Here is a 13,021-nt window from a genome sequence, read left to right as displayed (position 1 = left end):
ATAACGGTACCCCCCGATATTCGGTATTTTGATGATTTTTCCCACATTTTTAAACGGAAGTGTCTTGAATTCTATACAAGGAGTTATTTGTGAGTACTTTACCCCCGGACGTAGATTTGTCTATATAGGTTTACTATGTCGTATATCCCCCATATGTCTTGTATTTTAAAGATTTTAACACAATTTTTAATGGATTTTATTGCTTTGAAAATTTTCCAATTCGTTCCAAATGGTGGAGGGTATTCAGGGTATTCGACCCGGCCGAACTTACTTCTTTTTTACTTGTTTAGTGCCAATCTTGCTTTCCAAAACACTTCAGACACAATAGTCCAACGGATGGGTATCCGGCGATTTTGTTGGCCATTGTGCACTGGAAATAAAGCGAGGAACCTCATTTTGTAACCATTCTTGGGTGGCGCGTTCTGAGTGCAATGTTGATGAGTCCTGGTCTGTCCTAGGTCTGCGGCTAAAATGTTTGCGTGCCCAAGGCTTTAATACACCCTCCAGAATATTTTCGAGATAATATTCGGCATTTATTCTGATTCCACGTTCGAGTAATACGAGCGGAGAGCGACCATCGGCTGTTATGGCGGCCCACACCATTACCATGGGCGGCGCTTGAATTCTGGTGACCAACCGAAGGTGCACATTTTCAGCTGACCTCTTTGGCAAGTAAACACGATCATTTTGTTTGTTAACAAACTGCTGGACAACGAATGTTTTCTCATTGGAGGAAACTAAATGCGGCAGTTCACCACTTTCGGCTAAGCGAAGCACTCTTTAGCTCTTTTGAGTCTATTTTCTTTCTGTTGCGGTGTAAGTTCTTGCACTTTTTGGAATTTCAATGGCTTTACCCCCAGGTCATTTTTCAATATTTGCCGATTGGAATATTGCGATATGTTCAGCTCACGAGCCATTTTTCGTCCACTGCGACGCGGGTTTCGATCAAGTCGCTTCTTTACTTTTCGAACCAATTCTGCTGATGTTGCTGTTTTATTCCGTCCACTTCATTGACGTCGAGCTACGCTACCAGTATCACGGTAACGAGTGATGGTACGAGACACAAAAGATTTATTCAGATTTAAATGCTGGAGTGCTCTAACGAAAGCCACTTGTGGTTTTCCAGCCAAATATAAATAAATCACACTATCACGCTTGAATTCCATCACAAATAACTTGTTTTGGAAAATTCTCACCAAAATGCTTTTGTACGCTTATAACAATATAATGAGCGGTCACTGCAATAATTTTAACAGCTATCGGACGAGTGCCTTAGAAAGACTACAGTCTGAAAATGGTTGCAATTTTTTCATCTCACCCTGTATATCTGGTATCATTTTTACTGTGTGCATATTATGGCTTTTAGGAGATTAAATATTAAATATCAATCGGATACCTGTACTTTGTCCCAAAAATTACATGTACAGACAGATGGACGGGTATTCATATGTACATCGTTCTATGCAAATCATCAAGGGGTACATCGGGTCTAACATGGTTCCTTCTGCTAAATGTACCACTCTGTTGTGTGGAGTATAAATGTCCATGATTGTGGCTCTTCTTATAGTCTGCAAGTTTTACGGGATTGAAAATTGGTTGTATCGGTGTCAGTTTTGTAATAGCTTCCATATACCAGTACGTCGGTATTTCAGATATTTCTAAGGTTGTAACCACATTTTCTAACCGAATTAGAATTTATACCCTACACCACATAGTGGTAAGGGTATTATGTCTTTGTGCATTTGTTTGTAACATGGAGAAGGAAACGAGATAGACCCATAGTTACTTTTGAGAACCTTCATAGAATCACTTTCTGAGTCGATTTACGCATGTCCGTCCGTCTGTCCATGTATTCTTGTGAACAAAATGCAGGTCGCATTTATTATCCGATTAAGATGAAATCGGATCAAATTTAGATATAGCTCCCATATATATCTTCATCCGATTTCGGGTTAAATGTGCACCAAATATCCACTATCAGTCCAAATTACCTGAATTTTGGCACACCCAACCGAGTTCGGCCTAGAAGCAAGTATATCAAATTTGGAGGAAATCGGTTCAGATATAGCTATAGCTCCCATATATATCTTTCATCCGATTTGATCTTTAAGTCCCTCACATTCCTACTATGCACTCCACAACCGTGATATTTGGTACCAGGTATTAGATGGAGCACAGAAATAGCTGTTTTAAATTTTATCGAAATCGGTTCAGATTTGGATATAGCTCCCATATATATCTTCATCCGATTTCGTGTTAATTGACCACCAAATGGCCAATATCAGCCCAAATGGCCCGAATTTTGGCACATGTGACCGAGATTAGCCTTAAAGCAAATACAAAAAATTTGGAGAAAATCGGTTCAGAAACAGCTACAGCTCCCTATATATCTTCATCCGATTTCGGGTTAAATGTGCACCAATGTCCACTATCAGTCCAAATTACCTGAATTTTGGCACACCCAACCGAGTTCGGCCTAGAAGAAAGTATATCAAATTTAGTGAAAATCGGTTCAGATATAGATATAGCAACCATATATATGTTTCATCCGATTTAGTGTTTCAGTCCCTTACATTCGTAATATTCACTCCACAACCGTGATATTTGGTACCAGGTATTAGATGGAGCACAGGAATAGCTGTTTTAAATGTTATAGAAATCGGTTCAGATTTGGATATAGCTCTCATATATATCTTCATCCGATTTCGGGTTAAATGTGCACTAAATGATCAATATCAGCCCAAATCACCAGTCTAGAAGCTAATACGTAAAATTTGGAGAAACCCGGTTCAGAGATAGCTATAGTTCGTAAAATGCACGATAGAATTAGATAGATTTTTATTTTGTACCAAATATCTCATAGAGCTCTGATATGCCCTGTATAAACCTTTTTGCGAGAGCTCTACTAAATATGCATAGTGGTGTAGGGTATCATATAGTCGGCCCCGCCCGACTTTTGAGCTTTCCTTACTGGTTTTTTTATATTAAGGATGTCGTCAATTCCGAAAAAATAGAATTTCGTTCTTGTTTTGGTATATCCTCCATTAAAAATGGTTAATTCGTTATTACCGCGTTTTCCAGCGGAAGTGGCTATATTTTATTGACGGGGATTCCCACTGATTATGGCAATTTTGTGCAAATATTCGAAATCAATTTACCTTGTTTATAGCCCAAGCAATGCAAAAGTGGAAAAATACATTTTATTAAATCTTTTCAGTAAATCTAAGACGGCAATACCTACAGTTTACCTTCTTTCAAGCTGAATTTGGTCTTAAATTCCCCAAGCACCCAATATTTACTTTTCATTTTTCCTTTTAGCACCTCCATCAATGTTTTCAAATAGAAATGAATTTGGTTAAAAAATACAAAACATTCATGCCGACCATTTGAGTCAGTATCCGTATGTCCCATTATGTCTGCATTACATTATCATCTTTGACTAATGACAATGCTTATATTTTGATGATTTCTTGTACACCACCATGAGTTGGAGTTATTCCAAAGATTTGCGTCTGCAATCCAACTATGTCACTAAGTTCGGTAGCATTGCCTTTTTGGATGCTAAAGTCGACGACTGCGACGACAACGACATCATCTCATTTTGCGGTCTATGACAGAAATGATGCAGACATCAGACACACACACGCACACACTGACAGCGGCAGCAGCCGCACCACCAGGGAGACCTGTTAATAATCTATCCGTATTATCTCCACACATAATATTCATACTAAGTAAACATTTGGTTCGTTTGGATACTTATTAAGATGACTGTATTTTTGAAATAGTTTTCGCTGCGGACGACATTAGGGGTTAGGGGGATCGGGGAGAACAAAGACAAAATCAACACACATGCCAAATGTTTTGCAGCAGACAAAGCAGACACAATGGAGTGCCGTTTGGCATTCACTAGTTACTGGTCATTAAATTGGAATTATGTTGGCTGTAAATTTACACAAATTTAGCATATCGCATTATTAAAAATGTGTTTTTATATTCGGATTTTCGTCTATTCATGGTCCGCATATGAACACAAATAAATTATGTTATGGTTTTATTGTAGATTTGAAAATTTGTTTGTTTTGTTAAGGCATTCTTTTTTTTTGGCGTTTTCAACAATAATGACTTGGCCTGTGTTTTTCAAATTAAAATATAAATATGTGTGATATACAAAATGCATTTACAATATTGGAATAATACGCAAAGGCGATAAGTGTCATTTGGTCGAATTTGGTGTATACTCTATCGGAATATGAACTCTGACGTATGTAAAGTTATAAATAGAAAATAATCATTACTTCCTGCTCACACTAGAATTTTCGCCCAAAAGATGTCATCATATACAAATAATCCCTCAAGCTCTTCTACAAAGGCAAACTTAAGCTCGTCTAAAAACACTCTCTTAACTAGCCTAGCTCGCCTAAAAAGAATTCGTTAAGCTCATCTAAAAAGACTTCCTTAAGATAGCCGTTAAACATGGACTCGAGCTCGTCTATAGAAACGACCTCCACAGCTCGTCTATAGAGACGACGACCTCCATAGCTCGTCTATAGAGTCGACGAACTCCACAGCTCGTGTATAGAGACGACGACCTCCACAGCTCGTCTATAGAGTCGACGACCTCCACAGCTCGTCTATAGAGACGACGAACTCCACAGCTCGTCTATAGAGACGACGACCTCCACAGCTCGTCTATAGAGACAACGAACTCCACAGCTCGTCTATAGAGACGACGACCTCCACAGCTCGTCTATAGAGACGACGACCTCCACAGCTCGTCTATAAAGGCCCCCTAAGAGCTTGTCTATAGAGACGACGACCTCCACAGCTCGTCTATAAAGGCCCCCCTCAGAGCTTGTCTACAAACGCGTTCTTCCGATCTCGTCTAAAAATATGCCTTTCAGAGCTCATCGTCAAAGACGCCATTCCGAGCTTGGCTATAAAGACGCCTCCTATTAAATTGCCCTATAGAGCTTCTATAAAAACGCCATTCAACGCATCTAAAGGGACGTAGTTTAGATCGTCAATAATAACATCCTTCAGCACGTGTAGAAGGACATCTTTCAGCTCGTCTAAAAGGACGTCTTTCAGCGCGTCTATAAGTCGTATTTTAGCTCGTCTATAAGAGCGTCCTTTAACTCCTCAATAAGGACGTCGTTTAGCTCCTCTATAAGGACGTCCTTTAGCTCCTCTATAAGGACGTCCTTTAGCTCCTCTATAAGGACGTCCTTTAGCTCCTCTATAAGGACGTCCTTTAGCTCCTCTATAAGGACGTCATTTAGCTCCTCTATAAGGGCGTCCTTTGGATCCTCTATAAGAACATCATTAAGCTCCGCTATAAGGACGTCCTTTAGCTCCTCTGTAAGGATGTCTTTCAGCTCGTCTAAGAGGACGTGTTTCAGCTCGTCTATGATGACATCTTTCAGCTCTCCTATAAGGACGTTCTTCAGTTCAGCTTCTCTATAAGGACGTCCTACAGCTCTTCTATAAGGCCGTTCTTCAGTTCAGCTTCTCTATAAGGACGTCCTTCAGCTCCTCTATAAAGATTATCTTCCTATCCACTATATATACTCTCTTCCGCTCTTCTAAAGAGATTTTCTATCGCTCTTCTATAGAGACTCTCTTTTGCTCCTCTCTTCCGATCCTCTATAGATACTCTCTTTCGCTTCTCAAAAGAATTGTTCCTCTATAAAGAGTATAAATGCTTCTTTCTAGAGATTATCTCTTGAACTCGTCGTTTGTGACCCTATGCAGCTCATAAACCTTTTCTCTTTATTTTTTTCAGTCTTCGATGAATCAAATACTCTTTGAAAAATATCAGCAACATGCATCGGAACAGCTTCATAGAGAATCCCAGAAATCACCCTTTGAACGCAGGACTAGAATTAGCAATGACGAAGATGAGAGCAGACGAGAAACACCCCATAAAGCATCCTCTGATTGCGAGGAAATTGGACAGCATATCAAAACCGAACCTATGGCCGATGAACCTGAAGATGTGACAAAATCACGAGCAGAAATAGAAGAGGCCGATGAAGATGATGCTTATCGGGAGGCAACATCTTCGCCACCCAGTCATACAAGTTACTCTTTCCATTCGGCTGGTGCTATGGCGATGGGAGGTTTATTGCCACCACCGCTGGCCACCGCATCATCGGATGCCTCGGAACATTCGCTGATGAAAATGCAAATGCGTAAGTAATCGATTAGTATGTAAGTTATTTGGTTGCCATTCAATAGCCATACCACAAAAATGTTTGAAAACTTTATAGTAACCACAATTCCTCATCAATTTTCGAATTCCCATTCGACATCGATGTTGCAACACCAACAACAACACAACCACCACTTAGAAGCTCATCGTTTTCCTGCAACACCATTGGATTTCCAGCAGGCCCTCATGTCGGTGGGTCCACCAACATCCAGTCTGGATCCGCCAGTGAATAATAAACATTTCTGTCATATTGTCGAAGGAATTTCAGTTCCAGTTCTGCTCTACAAATACACATGCGTACGCATACGGGCGACAAGCCGTTTCAGTGTAATGTGTGTCAGAAGGCTTTCACCACAAAAGGCAATTTAAAGGTAGGTGATGGGAGGGCTAAGATGGGTGAGAGCGGGATTTGTTATATGTTGTGTTTTCGTTTTTAGGTTCATATGGGCACCCACATGTGGACAAATCCAACATCCCGCCGTGGACGTCGGATGTCTTTGGAATTGCCCATACATCGACCGGGCGGTAGTATGCCACCAGAATCGGAATTTCTACCCCGAAGACCGGATATATTTTTTCCATATTTACCACCGTTTTTAATGGTCTACCACCAAAGGTAAGTTGCCGTGCTATTAAAACATATCACGTATTGAAATGATTTTGAGATCTGGAATTTTCCATGTTTGAGGAAACCTTTTCTTAGATTTTTTTGTGGAAGGTCTAGAGGGCCCTTGTGACTTTTTATGTGACTCTTGATTACAGTATGTACCAAGAAAACCTTCATAAGGTCAATGGGCTTCTAACGATATTCTGTCAATAATCTTAGTTTCTATTTATGACAGATCTTTGCCATTTTAAGAAGGTCTTCCAATGAAATTTTATTTTTTAAGACCTGACAGATAATTCCGTTTATAGTCCCTCATAAGCCTTCCAATCTCGCTTAGCCAGAGTATATAGAAAACCTGTAAAAGGTCACTGGGCTTCTTAAGATATTCAGTCTATGGTAGGCTTTCAAAAGGCCATCTAACTTTGAAGAGTATTCAGAAGGCTTCTTTTTATAGAAGAACTTTGACAGGCTTTCTATATTTCGAAGGCATTCAAATGAAATTCTACTTTTAGAAGAGTGGAAACATAATTCATATAAATCCTTCGAAATATCTTGTCTACTGAAATCCCTCAAAAAATCTTTCCAAATGGGTTATTTTCCGACAACTCCTAAACAGGATTTATACATTAGAAAATTTTTGTATTAACTTTCCTGTCCAGGATATCCTTACAATATTTATACATTAAGGATTTTCTATCTAAGAATGTTTTCCAAAAGTTCTCCTTTAACTTTATGTGATCTTCCTTATATTGAAAAATATTTTATCTTTCACCTTCTGCCAAATAATCTCCCAAAAATTAATTTGTTTTACTCTTTGCTCTCTCTCTCTCTCTTTCTTCTTTATTCCTGCTTTCTTTCTAGCCCGGTGATTTGAATTCAACACCTCCATTCCCGCCCCACATAAATCCGCCTCATTTGCCAAATGGCACAAACTCCGGGCCACCAAAATATCCACCACCTGGCTTACCGCTGGGATTTCCACCATTCCTACAACCTCCCTATGGCTTCAATCCCATGCTGAATCAGGCTCACTTGGAGCGACAAAATAATGCAAAAACCCCGCAAAATCAAGATGAGGACACCACCTCAATGGAACCAAAGAATTTACAGCAGCAGCATAGCAGCGGCAGTAGTAGTCGAGCAGCATCTCCACAACAGCATCTACATCAGCATCATCACTCGCTAAGAACCTCACCAATGGAGAAAGAGGATGCGATGACGTCATCGACATCCAGTTCACTCTGGAATCCAATGATAAAAATTAAAACTGAAAACAATCAAAATGATATTAATCATCTGCAGGATCATAACAGTGAGTCATCTAATCAGGATTAGTTTCATGAAATGGTCCCAAGGATTTGAAATTAATATGGAAATAAAAATGGGATAACCAAAATATCTACAACTTAAACTTAGTGACTTTAAGAGAATCTATCTATACATGCAGACACACACGCATTCACACACACACACACAAACACATATATGATATATATGAGAAAAAGAAATGATTGAAAATCATGGTTTTTAAGGAGTACATATCTTAAAGCTAACAGTCTTTATTTCTCCTCCACCTCTTCGGAGAGGAGATAATATTTTTTCTAGGCTTAAAATCACTTAGTACTAGAGATTAAAGTAATGAAAATGCAGACTAACACACACACACATGCCCACACAGAGAATTAGTTTTAGTTATTTTAGCATATAACCTATACAAACTTACACCTAATTATATTATTACAAACAAAAGCGATACGAGCAGCAGTATAATAATGAGGGAAAAAAAATTGATTGGTATTTTTATTTCAAAATCACACACACACATGCATTGCAAAGAAATGAAATTGCATTTTAGCTTTTAAGCTGTAAAAAGTCGTTCATTTTTTAAGTTTAAATTGTAGTGGCTAAATATATCTAAATGGCCAGAGGAATGATTAAAATATTAAAAATAGGAATAATATGGAAGTACTTATAAATATAATATAAAATATTATACATATGGCCGTAATATCATAACAAAACAAAAAAAAATCTTAAAACAAAATTATAGTGAAACCTGTGGTAGTTGCATATGAAATTAAATTATAAATTATAATTCATTGAGAAATGAAAGAAAGAAAACAAGAATAAATAAAGATATTAAAAATAAAATGCACTGATTATTATTTTTGGTGGTGAGTATCGGTGAGTAAAAAACCCATATGCATTTTAAACATAAACTGTAAACGGATAGAAGTAGAATTATAAAATTTGGGATGAAGGTCACTGATGGTGTATTGGATAGATGCACTAATGTTTTTTTTTTTAAATTCAAACTAACAGTGTACTAAAACTACCAAAAAACACCACAGAGGAGGTGGTTTTGTAATGTGTACTAAGTGTAATTTGGATTTGGGTGAACTAATGGAGCTGGAAATTTGAAATGTTTATATTGGGGTCACTCTTAGAGTGTACCAAATAAGTAAAAAGTATCAGTCGGTTTTTTCGACAGATATATACCCTGAGCTTATATAAAATTATATGCAACAAATTGTTTTCATATATTTGATATTTTCCCTCATAGAACAGTGTTGGCTTATTTGTTCTGGATACCATAGTACATTGTTGTTGCAAAATTGTCAGGCTTATTCCCTTTATTGTTGTTTTTATAAAAACAACGTTTGTTTATTGGTGGAGAACGATGGTAATGTTTACCAAGGGGTAAGGCAGGGAAAGAGCCACCAATTATCATCAGTTGCCTTATTTTTTGCTTGGGATATTCTCCCCAGAAGGTATTTTAAAAACATTTAAAATTTATTTTCATATATAAAATTACGAGGGCGGTTTGGAAAATTCTTAGCCTATCAATGAATGAGAACAGTTAGTTTAAAAAAAATATTTTATTTTTTAATACGATCTCCTGAAATTTCAATACACCTACGAGGGCAGTTCGGAGATTTCTTAGCCTAGCACAAAAAGCGCGGTATAAACTGTAGCTAAAATCATCAAAATATAGGGAGGTACAGTTATATCGGAGCTGTGCGAAGACCTGGGCCAGCAGGTACCAGGTGTACCTAAACTCGTCAAAATACTGAATATAGGGAGGCACTGGTATATGGGGTCTATACGAAGACCAAGACCTGCATAGACAATTTTCCGTCACAGACTGTATTTCCCATTACGAACTCTAAATGAGCAATTTGAAACATTTCCGGTGAATAATGACGCTAAAATCATCAAAATAGCGAATATTGGGAGGTACCGTTATATGGGGGCTATACGAAGACGTGGATCTGCACAGACAGTTTTCTGTGATAGGCTGTAGTATCCATTACGAACTTCAAATACCAAACTTTAAACAATTCTTGTTAATAATGTCACTAAAATCATCAAAATACCGAATATGAGGAGGTACCGTTATATGGGGTCTATACGAAGATGTGAACCTGCACAGAAAATTTTCTGTCGTAGGTTGTAGTATCCATTTCGAACTCCAAATACCTAATTTGAAACAATTTCGGTGAATAATATCGATAAAATCATCAAAATACCGAATATCGGGAGGTACCTTTATATGGGGGCTATATGAAAACGTGGACCTACATGGCCCTGCCTACTGGAAAAATAAACATGTGTGCAAAATTTTAGCCTTCTATCTAAGTTCGATAGCGTATTAAAACAGACGGACAGACAGGCGGACATCGCTTAATCGACTTAGAATTTTACACTGATCAAGAATATATATACTTTGTCGTGTCTAAAAAGTATATTTCGAAGTGTTACAAACGGAATGACAAACTTAATATACCCTCCATATTATGGTGGAGGGTATAAAAATGAACACATGTTAAATGTTGTTTCGATCTGGCAACTCCTTCATATAGAAACAGGTGTTCAAAAAAGACGCATCCGCAATTTCTATATCCTACACCACATAGTGGTAAGGATATTATGTCTTTGTGCATTTGTTTGTAACAGGGAGAAAACAGTGAGATATACCCATAGTTACTTTTGACTATCTTCATAGAATCACATCCTGAGTTGACTTATACATGTCAGTCCGTCCGTCTGTCCATGTATTTTTTTGAACAAAATGCAGGTCGCATTTATAATCCGACTGAGATGAAATTTTGCAAAGAATATTTGTTTGACGAACCCTATTGAAATTGGTGAGAGTTGGTTCATATTTATATATAGTACCCATATATCTTCAACCGATTTTGGGTTAATTGTACACCAAATAGCTAATATAAGTCCAAATGATCTTTATTTTGGTACATACACCGAATTCAGTCTAGAAGCCGCTAAATGAAAAAATCGGCTCAGATATAGCTATAGCTACCATATATACAAGGTGAGATGAAAAAACTGCAACCAACTTCAGACTGTTGTCATATCCAAGCCACTGGTCCAACAGCTGTAAAAATTATTTCAGTGACAGCTCATTATATTGTTTATTAAGTTATTCGTGATGGAATTCGTAGCCCGACATTCTTGATGTCATGGACGGAAAAAAAAACAGCAACATCAGCAGAAATGGTTCGAAAAGTAAAGAAGCGACTTGATCGAAACCCGCGTCGCAGTGGCCGAAAAATGGCTCTAGAGCTGAATATATCGCAATATTCCATTTGGCAAATATTGAAAAATGAGCTCGGGGTAAAACCATGAAATTCCAAAAAGTGCAAGAACGTACACAGCAACAGAAAGAAAATAGACTCAAAAGAGCTAAAGAGTTGCTTCGCTTGGCCGAAAGTGGTGAACTGCCGAATTTGGTTTTCTCCGTCTCCGATTAGAAAACATTCGTTGTCCAGCGGTTTGTAAACAAACAAAATTATCGTGTTTACTTGCCAAAGAGGTTAGCTGAAAATGTGCACCTTCGGTTGGCCACCATAACAGCCGCTCGTATTAATCGACCGTGGCATAAAAATAAATGCCGAATATTATCGCGAAAATATTCTGGAGGGTGTATTAAAACCTTGGGCATGCAAACATTTTGGCCGCAGACCTTGGACATTCCAACAGGACTCAGCACCATCTCAGTCAGCACGCGTCACCGAAGAATGGTTATAAAATAAGGTTCCTCACTTCTTTTCCATCGCGCAATGGCCACCAAAATCTCCGGATACCAATCCGTTGGACTATTGTGTCTGGAGTATTTTGGAAAGCAAGGTTGACTCTAAAAAATACCAAAGTTTCGATCACCTCAAGCAAACGATTTGCCGGGAATGGGCCAAAATACCGCAGTGCAACATTCGGGCAGCGTGTGACGGTTTCATTGGCAGTTTGAAGGCCATAATAATTGTAAAGGTTGGTGCTATTTCCGACATTTTTTGCTTTCATCCAATAAAATTTAAGAAAAATGTAAAAATTATGGCGTTTGACTTTGTTGTTCAAATATTATTGTTGTGGAGTGCATATTATGCATGTGAGGGAGTTAAAATCCCAAATCGGATGTAAGATATACATTGGAGCTAAAGCTATATCTGAAGCTTGACAAAAATAAGGCACTTATTTCGGAGCTGTGTCTGATAACTTTTACCGCAGACATATTACGCATGTGAGGGACTTAAAACCTTAAATCGTATGAAACATATATATGGGAGCTATATCACAACCGATGTTCACCAAGTTTGAAGTACTGCATTATACGATGAATTCAGTCGTAATTGCCAAAATTCAGTCTATTTGGGCTGATATTAGCCATTTGGTGCATAATTAACTTGATATCAGAAAAATATATATATGGAAGCAATATCCAAATCTGAACCGATCTCGATAAAATTTGATAGAGGTATGTTTGAGCAGTATCTGATGTCCGGTACCAAATATCATTCTTTTGGAGTGCATATTATGCATGTGAGGGATTTATACCCCCAAATCGGATGAAACATATATATGGGAGCTATAGCTATATCTGAACCGATTTTCTCTAAATTTGATATACTTGTTTCTAGGCTGAATTCGGTAGGATGTATCAAAATACAGGTCAATTGGACTTATATTGGCCATTTGGTGCAAAATTAACCCGAAATCGTTTGAAGATATATGGGAGCTATATCTAAATCTGATCCGACTATCACCAATTTCAATAGGGTTCATCCTTTGTCCAAATAAATATTGTTCGCAAAATTTCATCTCAATCGGATAATAAATGCGACCTGCATTATGTTCACAAGGATACATGGATAGAAAGACGGGCTTATACGGAATCGACTTAGGAA

The 13,021-nt window shown here is 38.0% G+C and overlaps 1 protein-coding gene across 1 annotated transcript in view; it reads left to right on the top strand.

The window, feature by feature from the left end:
• Positions 1 to 8,884, top strand: part of LOC131800727 (homeotic protein spalt-major-like) — a 29,193-nt gene extending 20,309 nt beyond the window's left edge. Inside the window, 6 exon segments of the mRNA XM_059118407.1 lie at positions 5,786 to 6,194; positions 6,273 to 6,461; positions 6,464 to 6,585; positions 6,652 to 6,805; positions 6,808 to 6,830; positions 7,683 to 8,884. Of these exon segments, the coding sequence (XP_058974390.1) occupies positions 5,786 to 6,194; positions 6,273 to 6,461; positions 6,464 to 6,585; positions 6,652 to 6,805; positions 6,808 to 6,830; positions 7,683 to 8,156 (1,371 nt within the window). The 3' untranslated portion in view covers positions 8,157 to 8,884.
• Positions 8,885 to 13,021: the final 4,137 nt, after the last annotated feature.

This window comes from Musca domestica, unplaced genomic scaffold (genome assembly GCF_030504385.1).
Source record: "Musca domestica strain aabys unplaced genomic scaffold, Musca_domestica.polishedcontigs.V.1.1 128, whole genome shotgun sequence".
Lineage (NCBI taxonomy): Eukaryota > Metazoa > Arthropoda > Insecta > Diptera > Muscidae > Musca > Musca domestica.
This window is presented reverse-complemented; position numbering and strand designations above follow the sequence as displayed.